Source organism: Corapipo altera, unplaced genomic scaffold, assembly GCF_003945725.1.
Source record: "Corapipo altera isolate COAL_440 unplaced genomic scaffold, ASM394572v1 68, whole genome shotgun sequence".
Taxonomy (NCBI): Eukaryota; Metazoa; Chordata; class Aves; order Passeriformes; family Pipridae; genus Corapipo; species Corapipo altera.
The window spans coordinates 1,349,497-1,364,672 of record NW_020884919.1 but is presented as its reverse complement, the minus strand read 5'-3'; the positions used below and the strand labels follow the sequence as shown (position 1 = coordinate 1,364,672).

Here is a 15,176-nt window from a genome sequence, read left to right as displayed (position 1 = left end):
TGCTGCTCTCGTGTCGCCACGGCAGCTCTGGGAAAACTGGGCTGCCCTGTGCCAGCCTGTCCCTGCCCTGGGACTGCTCCCAGACAGCATGGAATCATCAAAGAATCCTGGAATGGTGTGGGTGGGAAAGGACATTAAAGCCCATCCAGTGCCACCCCTGCCATGGGCAGGGACACTTTCCACTAGCCCAGGTTGCTCCAAGCCCTGTCCAACCTGGCCTTGGACACTTCCAGGGATCCAGGGGCAGCCACAGCTTCTCTGGGCAACTTGTGCCAGGGCCTCCACACCTTCCCAATATCCCATCTCTCCCTGCCCTCTGGCAGTGGGAAGCCATTCCCTGTGTCCTGTCCCTCCATCCCTTGTCCCCAGTCCCTCTCCAGCTCTCCTGGAGCCCCTTTAGGCCCTGCAAGGGGCTCTCAGCTCTCCCTGGAGCCTTCTCTCCTCCAGGCTGGCCAAAGTTAAAATCAGAGAGCTCACACATAACACCAAAATTTATTTTCCTGGAGGGTGTCCAGCAGCACCCATTCATTGCCTCAGATGATTTTTTCCAACCTTCCAAAAAACCCCAGTCCATCTCTCCTTGGACTGCAAACACACACAGGGAACACTTCACCCCCAAAGCAGGACACAATCATTTTCAGAGCATTATAAACGGGAGGAAAGAAGTGGAATTTTCCTCAGTGTTGAGAAGATTGTTGCCACCTGTCTGTTTTCCCTGCACACCCTTCCTAATTCCAAACAGCCAATTTAAAGAACACACACATTTTTAAGGATTTTTATGATTAGTGTGTCCTGATTTCCTTCTAAGTGTGGTGCCACCACTTCCCACACCGTCAGGCTTTACACCCCCAAAATAACCCAGAATATTTCTTTTTAGTGTTTAAACACCCCAGAGTCACAGAACCAGGCTCCCATCTTCCCCAGAACTACAGGAAATTAATCCCTTTGTTGAACACATCCCTGCTGGCATGAATCTCTGCTCCATTTAAGCCCGACTTTGGGCTTAGGTTGGGTCTGTTGAGTTGTGGGGTGGTTTTAACCAGCTTCTCCCTTCCAAAAGCTTCCAAACCAGGAGGTTCAGAAACAGCTTTAAACACTGAAACCGAGCATTTAAATTTATTATTATTATTATTATTATTATTATTATTATTTTCATTTCTACCCTTTTTTTTCATTGTTTTTTTCCCAGGGAGCTGCCACGACCTCGGATTATTTTTCCTGCAGCCAATTCTGATCTCACCCACTGAGCCTCCAAGAAGCTCTTCTGGACTGCTAGAAATACCTCAGGAAGAAAAAGCCCTAATTTTCCAAGTACTTTTCCTGCTGTAAACAGCAACTCCTCCCCCCCCCCCCTCCTCCCCAAAGCCTTGCAGCCTCCAAACTCGACGTGCTGAGAGCAAAACCCAAGTGGAAGCACATCTTGCTGGGGTCATGTTTGAGGGACACTCCATGGGACCTGATTGCTGTAATCAAACCAGGGCATCCAAGGACTTCCCAGGACATCCAGGTTGTTGCAGGCTGGGCTTTGCTGCCCACTGGGAATTCACTGGGATAGGGCTGGGAATTCAGTGGGGCTCGTTACAGCGAGTCTGCCCTAATTTGGTAGCTCTGAGAGCACTGCTGAGCATCAAACAGATCAGGGGGTTTTATCACTGCTGTATAAAATTAAGGGGGAAAAAAATCACCCCCCCTGACAATGTTTGTTGTTGCCATGTCTGCTCCTGCTTGGATATTGGTCCCCATGTTGAGGACACAGCGGTGGTTTGGGAGGGATTTGTTGTTTACCAGGGATTTTCAGGGGGGTTGTAAGAAGGACAAAAAGCACAGGACAACCAACCAACCAACAGGGATTTTGGGGAATGGGAAGCAGGAACAAACAAATAATAAAGTTTTAAAAAAAAATAAATAAAAATTGGGATGCCACTGGCTAATGGGGTAGATGGGATATTGGGAAGGAATTCCTGGCTGGGAGGGTGGGGAGGCCCTGGCACAGGTTGCCCAGAGAAGCTGTGGCTGCCCCTGGATCCCTGGGAGTGTCCAAGGCCAGGTTGGACGGGGCTTGGAGCAACCTGGAATAGTGGAAGGTGTCCCTGGATGGAACTGGATGAGCTTTAAGGTCCCTTGCAACCCAAACCATTCCAGGATTCCATGAGTGATGATAATTTAGAGAGTTAAACCTTAGAAATTCAAAGACGGGATTCTTCTTTTTTAATAACAGCCTCCAAAATGGATTCTTAATTAAATGTCTTAGGAGAAACAACAGTTTAATATTCCTTCTTACTAGCATCCAGCAAGCATTGCAATCAAGAGAAAAAATCCCTCAGGGATCGCTGCCACACTCACAGCCCCTTGGATTTGGCACAAACAATGACTGAGAGAGACCCTGATGGTCTCATTCTGTGCAAAAAGCTCCTTCTCCATCCCATGCACCAGTAACCACAAATCCACAGCAGCAAACAGGACAACTTTAAGCACCTGGAGATTGTTCCTTGCTGAAAGAAGGGGGGGAAAAAAAATGCCTTGTCAGGAGTGGAATCTGTCAAAAGCTTGACAGGATTTAAAACCCTCATTCTGGTCTAAAGCTTTGCCATTATTTTGGGATGTTGCAGAAGAGGTACATCTGTTCCCAAGGAAATGTCACTGCTGCCAAAGGTTCTGCTGGTGCCCTATAAATCTGCCCTGAAACACAACCAAAAAGGCAGGGGAGGGGTGTGATGAGCGAAGGCAGAGCCTGGTCAAAGGGACAGAAACACATCCAGCAGGAAGAAGGAAAACATTCCAAGCTGAGCAACCGGAATCTGGAAGTCACACGTGAGGAACTCAAGTCCCAAAATGCAGATGGTGGCTCCTCCCAACCACCCTGATGCTGATGTTACCCCTGGGTGGGAAAGTGTCCCACTGAGGTCACGTGCAAACCCATTCCTTGCACTTCCAAAAGGAAAAGAAGGACGAGGGGAAGGACGGAAATCAAAAGCCAGGCAGCTGAAGTTCAGGAACTTCCCAAATTCCCTTTCTGCCCTGGGCCAAACAGCAGGAAATACCTCATGGGAAAGGAGATCCCTCCTGTCCCACCCCAACCTCACCACGGCCTGTCCCTCCTCTTGTGCCTCCTCTCAGTCCCTCCCCCCACAGCAATCCCACCTGGCACCTCCAAGCTCCCCTGCAGCTTTTGGGATGCTCCAGGCACTCTCATCCTGGAAGACACAGGATGCCAAGTTCCCAGAGATCCCAAAACCCCCAGGACTCAGTTCTAGAGCAGACAAACTGCTCGTGCAGGACAGACAGACCCTCCCCTTACACTGCAGCTCCTCCAACAGAACATTCCAGTGCGGCAGTAACACGATCCCAACGCACAGAAACACCACTCATGTTCACCTCCTGTCGTGGAAGAGGTTTGGGATGAACATATGCCCAGGTTATATAAGTGTTGGTGCATCCCTGGCACTCCTGGACACATCCCCAGGGGATCCCCCGTGCTCTGGAACGATTCCCTCCAACCCGGTGCCCCGAGCTGCCGCAGGAAGGAAGGTCTGGATTAAACTCTCCTTCTCTCAGCGCATTTCAGCGTTAACTGTTTCTTCCCCGCTCTCCGTGTGTTTGCAGAGCGTTTCCCACGCCAGGAGCCCCCTCCCTGGAAGCGCCGGTGTTGACGGTTCCTGTGGGATCGGGTCTGTGTTCAGCCGCAGTGGCTGCTCCGCCAATCCCACTTCCCACGGCACAGATCCCGCCGGAAAATCCAATCCCTCCGGCTCCCGTTCCCTGCCTCCTCCCGCGAGGGCTCGGCCACCGCAGCACACCAGCGCTCCCCCCTGGGCCCGGCATCCCTCTCCCGGCTCGGCAGCCTCGGGAATGCTGCGGACACGGCCGGCAGACAGGCGAGGAGGAGTGAGGGGAGGAGGAGGCCTCGCCGCGCTCCGGCAACCTCCTCATCCCGCAGAGCTGCTGATGCCCCGGGAGCACGGGCAGTCCGGAGCCAAGGGATGAGCCAGCACCGACTGAGGGGGGGCAGAGGCCACGGACACCCCAGTTCTCCCTTGGACAGCACCAGAGAGGGGACAGGCACCTGCTCCGTGCCCAGCACAGGCTGTACTTTGATGTACGTACAGAGGAGGGGAGGCTTAGGAACCCACACAGGGTTCCCAAACTCATTTTCCATCCCTAAAGGAGGGTTTTTTCCCCAGCTCTGTCAGCAATGCAGAGCAGAGGGAAAAGCACGAACTCCCAGAGTGTCCCCTCTCCTTGCAGGGACATTGCATGGATCTCCTCTCCAGGAAGGCTGCCCAGAGAAGCTGTGGCTGCCCCTGGATCCCTGGAAGTGCCCAAGGCCAGGTTGGACGGGGCTTGGAGCAACCTGGGCTGGTGGAAGGTGTCCCTGCCCATGGCAGGGGGTGAGGCTGGATGATCCTTAATTTCCCTTCCAACCCAGGCCATTCTATGATTCCTGCATCCCATTTCAGTTCCTACCCCTCTGCACATTTTTTCCAGCAGGGAAGTGCAGCGGGAGCACAGTGGCACCACACACAGCCAGGACCCAAGCCGGCTCTTCCTGACATTTGTGCCTGTATCGCTCCTGAGCTGCAGTCCCCCTGACACAGCCCCTTCCTTCCCTACCCAATCCTGCGGCTCCTGTCCATCCCAAAATGCGGGATGAGCCGTGCAAGCCACGCTGCTGACACACAAATCCCCAAATCAGTGACAGAGACCGAACAAACGAGAGGAGAAACGTGCTGCTCCTGCTCCTCCCCCGCGGGCAGTGACCCGTGTGGAGCCGCTGGTGCAGCTCCCCGGGATGTGCCAGGAGGGACATCACGGCCCTGCCGAGGGACAAGAGCAGGGTCTGGCTGTTCCTGCTCCTCCTGGCAGCACCCCCAGCCAGGCCCTGTGGCGGCAGCAGCGCTGCAGTTCAGAGCAGAGAAGGGCTCGAGGAGAAAGGAGCGAAATCCAGTGAACACAAAGAACCCCGAACCTCTCCCCTCTCCAGAGACTGCAGCACGTTCCCAGCCAGGCAGCAGCCACTTGGGACACCACTTTGCTGATTTCCTTCCTGAAATGCTGGTTAAGCTTCCAGCTGCTGGGAAGTAGCTTTTTTTTTTTTCCTTCTTTTTTTTTTTTTGCAAGTAATGCAGCAACTGCAGTTGGGTGAAGAGGGAAAGGGAGGAATTATTTAACAGCTGAAAGAAAAGAGCAGGAATCAGGACTTTTGGGCTGCACTTTGTTGAAATACAGCAATCCAGCTCCACTGAAAGCTAGGGTTGGTTTTATCCCTCAGTTCAGCTCTGGCCCCAAATTTCAGATTTAAGGGCATATGTAATTTCTGTTTAGGCCAGAGGATGTTCAGCAAAAGCAGCCTGGAAAGCTGTGATGCCTCAGACCCCTCCACTCATCAGCTTTCAGCTCAACAACACTGCGGTGTCTGTATTTTATTTACACCCCTGTGGTTGTTACTCTGAGGATACAACCAGGGCTGCAAGAGATCAGACCATCAGGAAGAAAGGCAGCTGAGCCTTATGAATATCCAGTTGTTGTTGTTGTTGAGGAATGTAAAACATCCAATTCTGACGCCAAATAGGTCTCATACATATTTTATAAATTAAATTCTTGCTTATGAAGGAAGGCACAAAGTATCTGTGCAAAGTTACAACGCTTTGAATCTTCCCCCTCAGCAGGTACCACTCACACAGAGAGAACATGAATAAGAAATCACAGGAACTGAGGCTTCCTCCTGCAGACAACAAGAATCTGGGAATATAATGGGTTTGTGTGTTATATCCAAGCACTGGAGAGATTCCCAGAGAAGCTGTGGCTGCCCCTGGATCCCTGGAAGTGTCCAAGGCCAGGCTGGATGGGGTTTGGAGCAACCTGGGCTGGTAGAAGGTGTCCCTGCCCAGGGCAGGGGGGGGCACTGGATGGGATTAAAGGCACCTTCCAACCCAAACATCCTGGGATTCCAGGAAATTCGATTCTAAGCCAACAAAAAGTCAACATTCATATGTGCTCTACTCAGAACAGAGTAGTGAAGCTAAAAATTTAACAGGGTTCTTAAATATTCTAATAAAACAAAGAGCATCAGCACTAACATGATGCCCAGTGACAAGTTTCAAGGCCCAAGTGAACTTCTTAGTTCCACTCAGCAGAACAGCTTCCATGTATCCACCACCACTGCACGGATTTTACAGGAAATATTCCTGCCTGTGGCTCCTTTCCTCCCAGACTCCCACTCACCCTGGATGTTTACACAGCTCAGAGCTGATCTGTCAACAGGAAATATTGCTGCCTGCCCTCCTGGAAGGAACCCACTGCAGGCTGTGACACAGGAGCAGTGTACTCCCAACTTACCACCACTCTGCTCCTCGGGGCAGCGAGGGAAATCTCCCAGACAGCTGTAATTAGCACGGGGAAATGCAGGGAGGCAAAGTACAATTAATTTGCCTGGTTTTCCATCTGTCAATATCCCCTTCATTTTCTAATCAGGGGTCGATAACAAGTGCAAAGTTCCAACATTCCCGGTTCCTGGGCCGCAAAAAAACCACCTTGAGAACATTTGAACTCAAACAAGCACCACAAAGCTGCTCCTCACACCTTGTCAGAAACTCTGAAAGTTAATCTGGTTTGAAGTAATTCTGCCCACTTCTCCTGTCCAGACACCTCAATGCAAGCGTGTGTCAGGGAGTTAATGTTGCTTTTAAAGGATTAAACTTCCATGGATCCAGCTGGAGCCAACAGCAAGGGCTGCCTTGGTGGGGGCAGGATGAGTTACAGGCTCTGGGTGTTTTTCCTTGGTGGGATTTTCCCTGGATTGGTCATAACTGAGACATCCCTGCCCAAGAGGGAGGCTGGGGCTTGTTCTGTGACGACCTGAGGAGACCACCACTAATTGTTCTGGAATGTGGAATTTTATCTGGGTGTCTCACTATCTGAGCAGAGATTCACTGCTGGTTTGTCAGGGCACAGCGTTTTCCCAGGCAAGAGGGACACACAGTTTTCAGGGAATACACCAATCATGGCAGGAATGGGACTTATGAATATTGTCAGGAAATCCTGCATGGAAAGGAGAGCTTTGTGAAGCAGCAGCATAAGGGGTAACCACCAGAAACATGATTTTATTCTTATTGTAAGAGATGAAAGGGTGTGATAAAGTCTGAACTAATAGGCCAGAGGTTTCCAGGTTGAGCAGGAAGAGGGAATTGGGAGGATGCCCTGGCCACCCTGTAGCTCATCCCATGAGGGGAAGAGGTGCAAAGGGCTTGTTCCTGGCCAAAAAGGACATGGCTGCTAAAAAATAAACCCTCCAGCCTCACACACACCACCAGCACCCAGCACAGCTTCTACAGCAACCCACTTTCCAAGGAAACAGGACATTTCTGAGAATGCAATCCCTGTGATTGTCCCAAGGACACGGGAGGGAGCAGGAAGCACAGAGGAGCTGAGCAGCACCAGAGCTGATTTGCAGGGAAATGTCCCAGCACGGGGAAAAAAAACAAACTGGGAGGACTCACAGAGAAAATATACTGGGTATAAGCAGAATTCTCTCAAAATAGAAAGGCTTGTGAAGTTTTATATGAAGTGTTAGCAGCTCATTCAAACACACTCTTCACCACTTCAGGACTCAGCAAGATGAGAGGGAGTATTTTTTCCTCATGATTTCTCCCATGCTGCTGTAATAAATCAAGGCACTGCCAGGCTGGGGAAGCTGCACAACCAAATAGCTCCACTTCTGGAACTTAAACAGCCTTGGTACTCTGTGACTGTTTAGGAAAACAAAACAGAAGAGCAGCCCCTTGTCCCCCTCTCCCAGGGTTTTCCTGCTTTTCTGTGTCCTTGTGAAAATGAAAACCCTCCTGAGGGGCAGAGCAGAGCCTGAAGCCCCACTGCTCCTTCAGAGCCCTTTCCTCAAGACACTTCAAACCCTTCCTGACAAGCCCTTAGAGAGAAACAGAAAAGGCAGATTTACATCCTGCACTGTGGATGCACACAGTCAGGCTCCACTGGCTGCCTCCAGCTCTCCGTGCTGCTGGAAAAGCTTGGCTGGCTCTGGGGATCTGGGGAACCCTCCAACTCAAAAATCCAGTTTGCCTGATCAGTGGGGCAGACAAAGGTAGGTGGGCACAAGACACAGAACCCCCCCAGTGCCTCCCTTTGTGCTCTGGGAGTCCTCATGGAGCAAGGGAATGGCTGAGGCTGGAGGGGCCCTCCTGAGCCCAATCCCCTAAATACATATGTGTGTCTACACATGTGTGTGTACCTACAAACACAAACCCTGCAGCTGTTCCAGGGAATCTGTGGGGAACCAGCCAAGGTACCACAGAGCCTCAGAGGAAGGGAAGAGGCAAAAGTGAGGAAGAGGAGGCACTGGGACACACTGAACTCCCCTGGCTGCCCATGCTTGGCTCTCTCCTCCGACCCATCCACCCCTCCTTTTCCAAGAGCTGCTCTCTCGTGTGTTTTTCCCAAAGGAGAAATCCCAGACACACAAAACCAGCTCTCCATGAACAAACCAGGAAGCCTGGATGGAGCAAGGGAGCTCCAGACCAACCTTTGCTTCCTTTGATTGCCCCTCAGCCACACTCCCAAACAGCTCCACACGCACAGCTCAGTGACCTGAGAGGTGTCACGAGTGGAGAGACCCAGGATGTGCCCACCAGCAATGGAACCTCTCCTGAAACAGGGAAAATGCCTGGAAAAGCCTGTGCCTGCTGCCAGGCTGTTCACTCCCTAACTGGGCTGCACAGGGAGCACCTGGATGGGAATGTGTGCTGGGACACGGCAAAACAAGAGCTAAAACCAGCTCGCTTTTGGCATGAAAACCAGTGACAAAGCACTGTGGAAAAATACAGGGAGAGTCTGCAAGAAAATCTTGACACCACCTGCGATCCCCACGGAACTGAGCACTCAGCCAGCCAAGTGACATCTTGGAATTAATTACCGGATTCCAAATGACCAGGAACAGTTGTCAGCCTTGGCCTGTTTGTAACGTCAGCTGCATTTCTGCTGATTTTTAAAGCCAGGCTCTGCTATCTCTATAAATGCACCCCCAAAGGGAGAAAACACCCAACAGCTCAGGAGCTCCCAAGCAGGACGTGTTTTAGGGAGATAGGGCAGCAAGCCATGACAGCAACAAATCCTAGGTTAAGCTTCTCCCCCTGTTATTTATTATTCCTCTGATGTGCCACATTCCCCCCTCCAGTGCCCTTGAGCCCAGGGAGAGCTGCTCTTGGGGGCAGTTTTGGGAGCAAGGTGCAGCCCAGGAGCAGCACAGCTGGGGGGAGGGCCTTGTGGTTTTGGCTGCACCCCACAGTCCGTCAGGATTCCCCAGGAGGGATCCAAAGCAGGATAAAGCCATGGTGAATCCCACACCTCAGTCCTTCCCACGAACACACCATCCCAGCAGGTGAGCTCTGACCTGCAGCTGCAATTGCAAACACAGTCACCTATTCCTCATTTTGCCTCTTGAAGCTTTTCTCTCTTTTTTTTTTTTTTTTATTTCAGTGTATTTTTGGTATCAAAAAGCACCTCTATGGAAACAGCAAGCAGCAATTTATAAAAGTGATTTATGATTCGTACTGAAAGTTTTATTTGACTGCTAGACTATCAAACCATGTTACATTTAACAAATAAGATCTGAGTCAGATCAGAAACCCATTTTCACATGAGCACAAAACATGGCAAGGACAGTTAATGGTGTGCTAGTAGGATTTTAGAAATTTTAGTGGGCAAAAACGTGAGCAAAAACACCCCAAAGAAGCCACCTGTCCAACCTGTCAGGCAGCTCGTTCTGCACAAGACAAATGTCAGGCAGCTGATGATTCATTAGTCAAGGCAGCCTATTAAGGACTAATGGAAATGCAAACAGGTTTGAAACTGTCACAAACACACACACACACACACAGTCTGCCCATGGAACAGCCAAACCTCCCTGACAAGACACAACAGGCAGAGGATAATCCCTTCCTACCAAAAAAATATTGATTATTTTCCCAGTCGAGGCAGACTTCAGCACACATCTGAAACTAAAAACCCTCCACAAACAAACAGCAAGGAGAGAAGTGGTTAGGCCTCCAACAACACTGCAAACACTGTTCTCCCAGCTTTACACATCCAGTTCCAGGCTGGGAGGGTGGGGAGGCCCTGGCCCAGGTTGGGCAGAGAAGCTGTGGCTGCCCCTGGATCCCTGGAAGTGTCCAAGGTCAGGTTGGACAGGGCTTGGAGCAACCTGGGCTGGTGGCAGGTGTCCCAGCCTGCCAAATCCATCACACCACGTGAGGTGACCTTCAGACCTCAACTGTCAACCTCCAATCTTCAGCCTCAACACCTCAGCAGGGACCTGATGCACCCAATAACCACTGAAACCCTCCCAACCCCATGGAAGTCCCAGCTTTTATCTAAAGGCACAAGATGGAAAACGCTTTTAAATACACATTTTGATTATTTGTTACTCAACCTACAACAACTGAGAGGATGAAGAGAGCAAGCAAAGCCCACTTCTCCTTTAGCCACCAGACAGAAATCCAACCAATATTTGAGTATGAACCTCCCTACCAAGGCTTGTTTTTCTATGATCACGTTTTTCTGCTCGAGCAGCACGTGGAGCTCTTCCTGTCTCAGCTGCCATGGGAAAAGTGCACACTGGCAGCAGCAGCAGTGAGTGATGAGGGGAGCAATGTCACCAAGCAGGAGGAAGGCAGGGGAGTACAGTGTCCTCAAAACACTGACCATCCCTGTGCTCAGTGAAATGTGTTTTCCCACTATTCCCTCTTTCCTAAAAATTCTCAGCAATCTCTCAAGGATTTTATGGAATAACTGGAGATAAACCCCAGAATGTAGCAGCACACACAGTCCTGCCCCTGGCCCTTCCTGTGTCAGACTGAACATCAGCTACCAGGGTCAGTCTCACTGGAGTTTGGCTCCCACAAACACCAAAGCACTTTCAGGATCTAAAACATTTTCGTGGGCATGAACCCCACCAGAAGTGTTCATCTGACTCCTGGTGACAGAGGCTGAACCTGCACAGTACCTCTGACTGCAGGACATCATCCTGGCTGGCACTGCAGGACAGGGGAAGGAGCAGCAGGAGGGAGGCTGTGGCTGCAGGGATGGGAATTGCCCCAGGGAAGGCAGGCAGGGTTACACGCAGGTCAAACAGCTGAAAGGAGCCTAGAAAGGAAGATGGCTCGGGAGAAGCAGACTGGACAAAAAGCAGACAGGGAAAAGCAGTTACTAAAGAAATTACTACAACAGGGAGGCACAGGGCGAGCAAAGCCACCTTCCCATCTCCTTTTAGGGAGCAGAGACCGCATGGAAATCCAGTCAGGATCTAAACATGAACAAAACCAGGGGGAAGGTGAAGGCACAAATTCCACCTCAGATGCCCTGGACCCGAGGAGGAAGAGGCTGCCCTGGCACTGCCAAAGCAGGCAGGCACGTGGAGCTGTCACCAGCTCTGCCAGAGCACTGACACTGCACAGCACCCTCCCTCCCCTGGCACCTTCCCTGCCCTCCCCAATCCCATGCCAGCCCCTCCCTGCTCCTCACAGAACCCAGCTGAACTTCCCTGTCCACAGGCAGCTGCTCCCACCCTGCCAAGATAACCCTTCCAAGAGCCTGGATAAAGCCCCTCCCGTGCTGACAGGCCCTAAACTCACCCCTGGGAGGGGAGGGAGGGTGTTCTGGGTGCTCAGCTGTGGCTCTCAGGGGATAAAAACGAGCAAACAACCTAAAAGGGGCCTGTTCTGCAGGTGTAAAACACACTGACTGCAGGCAGGTGTCATTCCCAGCACTTCCAGGGGCTGGGAAGGGCTCTGCTTGTTGCCAGCTCCCGGAGGTAATTTTTTAATGAAACGTTGCTTTGATGGAAATGGAATTTCACAGGAAAAAAAGAGATTTCTTATGGGAAGGTGTCACTGAAGTTTGATTCTTTCTTGAAACCAAAGAGCACTGGGAAACTCTGGATTGGCCTGTGGAGCAGCACTGAGATCCCTCCCCACCTCAGACACAAAACAACGAGTTCACCACTGTGAAAATAAAACAAATTATGGCATTATTTGCTTTCCCAGTGGACCTCACTGTCTTAAGCCCCTGTGCTAATGGGGCTTTCTGTCCTATTCTCTCCTAACCAAGAACAGGAAATACTTCCCTACACGGCAAAGCAGCTTTAATTCCCAAAGGGGTGACCCTGTCAGAACTCCCCAAAGCACTACAAACAGCCCCCAAAATCACAGGGCAGGGCAACAAACAGGCAAAATATCTTCCCTGGGAAGATGTTCCTCCCTGTGGTCACAGAGTTCCATCTTCCTTCCTGTGGTGCTCCTGACAAGGACACTCGTGCCTGCAGAAGCTGTTTGCTCCCATATCTTTTCCTAAACCTCTTTTCCTAAACGTGGGAACTACTTTTTGTACTCCAGTCACTGGCAGCTTTTCTCAGCCTCAACAGTGTAATTTTCCTCCTCCAAAAAGCCTCACAGTAACTAGTGCATCATCTTACTTCACATTAATCATCACAGCTGGTGATGGGCTGTGATGCCATGCACACACTCCTGTGTGTTCTCTGAGCAGTTAATCTGTGCATTATCTACCAGGAGAAAGGAGGGCTCAGTTTTACAGCCCCTTTTCCAGGAGTGACTTCTCCCTTGAATGCCAGTTCAAACGCTGCACGGGCCGGCTGGGCTTTGCGAGGGCAAATGCCCACTGGAGGCAGAGCTCCTGCACTAATGACTCATGTGGCCGAGGTTTATTCCGTGCTGGAAGCACCGCAATCAGCACGAGCCCTCCCATCGCGGCTCCCGGCGCTCCAGGGGAGGAAAGAGCACGCACAGGAGGATCCCAGCTCGGGCTCCTCCAGCTGCACAACAGCCGGGATAAGCCTTCCAGGTCCTGGAGCAGAACAATAGGGAGGCCTTTCCTTTCATCTCCGCACGCTCGCAGTTATCTGCTCGCGCCCGCAGGGAGCCACGATTCTCCCCCGATTTGTTTTGCACTGAATTGATTCCACCGCGGCGGCGGCGGCGGCTCCTCTGCGCGGCTGGAGAGTCACCCCCGTGGGAGCCATCCCCTACCTGTCCGCCGGGGGACTGTCCCAGCAGGCATTCCCAATCCTTGAGTCAGCAACCAAAATAACCAGGGACAGCGGTTTAAGTGGTGCGGGAGGATAAAGCAAACAAACGCTCGGGGAATTTTAACTGCTTTGTGCCCGAGCCTTTTGGGGTTTATGGCCTCTGGTTTCTCCGTGTGACTACGAGATCCAGATTGCTTTTAGGGTTTGGGTGGGTTGGTTTGTTTGTTTATGAGAATGAAATTTTCACACACGTTCCCACGATTCTGGAAAACAGGTTTATCCAAAAACATTCTCAATTAATGAGTGAAACTACCCAGGCTGTAAACAGCATTATCATGAACTACTGAGGAGAATATTAGGGAACCTGGAAATGACTCCTTCATCCCCATCCCTCCAGGTGGGCAGCCAAAAAGACCTGGTTCCTCTCTCCTATTCCACGATCCCACCAGCACAAATCCTAACGCAGATGTTTGTGTGCAGGTCAGTCTCTGCTGCCATTAAAACTGCTTTCCCCAAATAATGCTCTTGGAAGAGCTCAGCGGGGCTTTCCTGAAATTTAAACTAAAACACAGGAAGCTCCACCTCAACCTGAAGAAGAATTTCATTCCACGAGGGTGGCAGAGCTCTGGAACAGCTGCCCAGGGAAGGTGTGGAGTCTCCCCCTCTGGAGACATCCCAAACCCACCTGGGGTTCCTGTGTCACCTGCTCCAGGTCACCCTGCCTTGAGGGGGGTTGGACTGGATGATCTCCAGAGGTCCCTTCCAATCCCCTGGGATTCTGTGAATACATGGAATCGAGCACCTCAGAAGCACCTTTAAATCCCACCACACATGTATCAGTGCTCTCTAATGCACTTTAACAGGTAACACATTTCTTCCACACCAACCCCTATCCAGCAACTCCTTTTTCTCAGCCCTACCACTGCACTTTTAAATTGCCTTCTTAAGAACACATTTATACTCTGCTGAAAGACATTATACCAGCACCAGACACATTCAGGATTGAGAACAGCTCCCGAGAATTCACGCTTTGCCTGGTTTACAGAAACATCCAGCTGGATCCCAAAACACATCTCTAAAGGAACCAACACACTCACATGCACTCGGCATGGCAGCTTGGGAGCAGCGGCAGCGAGAGAAAACACAAAGCACAAATTAACACCACATGCCAAAAGGGCAGGGACTCCTAAACTGACCCGAAGAATTCTCCCCATCCCTGGGAGTGCCCAAGGCCAGGCTGGACAGGGCAGGGAGCAGCCCGGGCTGCTGGAAGGCGGCCCTGCCCGTGGAACGAGACGGGCTTTAAGGTCCCTTCCAACCCAAACCGTTCTGGAATGCTCAGAAACACGGTTCTGAAATATTCCAGGCACACAGTTCTGAGGGATTCGGAGGCACAGGTTTTTCTCTCGGCATGGTGCATTGCGTTCATTTCAGCGTTGTCGCTCCTCTCCCCCTGAAATAAAGGGATGCTGAAACAAGTCGCCGCTACGTGAGGCAACACGTAGACGGGCTGCACTTCCACACCTGCACCCACACAGCCAGGGAAAAAAATCCCCATCCAAAGGGATGCGGGACCCGCCGGCTCTCCTGGGGACACCACACCATCCCCCCCGTGCGTCTGCACTGACGTACCCGATATTTTTTGTTGTTATCTGTGTGTTTTACGAGCTGGCCACAACGCCTTATGTAACAGACGGCTGTTTAACATGGCCCGGCGTGTCCATGGCCGCGGCGATCCCGGCGGGACACGGACACCCACCCGCACCCCCGCGGGGAACGATCCTGCTCGGGGCGTCCGACACGGCACCGGGGGGGCTGTGCTGCCACAGACCCGTTCGGTGAGGGGTCATCATTCCCTAGGGAACCACACCAGCCCGTCCCGGTACCTCCGGGGCAGCGCAGTGTCACCCCACAGCGCCTCACCCCCGCCACACGCACCCAGCCCGCGGGGGTCCCCGTGCGCGCCCCCCGCCCCGGCACTCACCGCCTCCGAGTCCTCAAACCCATGCAGGTACAAGTTGTCGTACATGGAGGAGCGCGGCGGGCGGAGCGGGGCCGGAGGGGCCGGGGGAGCGCGGCGGCGGAGCGCGGCGAGGCGGCGGGGCCGGGCTGCCCTCACAGCGCTGCC

General features: G+C 52.0%; 1 protein-coding gene across 7 annotated transcripts in view; it reads right to left on the bottom strand.

Annotated features, from left to right (window-relative positions):
• CACNB4 (calcium voltage-gated channel auxiliary subunit beta 4) overlaps window positions 1–15,176 on the bottom strand; it is a 75,770-nt gene that overhangs the window by 31,468 nt on the left and 29,126 nt on the right. Inside the window, exon 1 of one of the 7 annotated variants that reach the window (XM_027656360.1) lies at window positions 15,033–15,118. The exons of the other annotated variants lie outside the window; for them this stretch is intronic. Coding sequence (XP_027512161.1) covers window positions 15,033–15,077 — 45 coding nt within the window. The 5' untranslated portion in view covers window positions 15,078–15,118. Of the gene's footprint in view, window positions 1–15,032; window positions 15,119–15,176 lie in introns of those variants that run through there. 7 annotated transcript variants of the gene reach the window in all.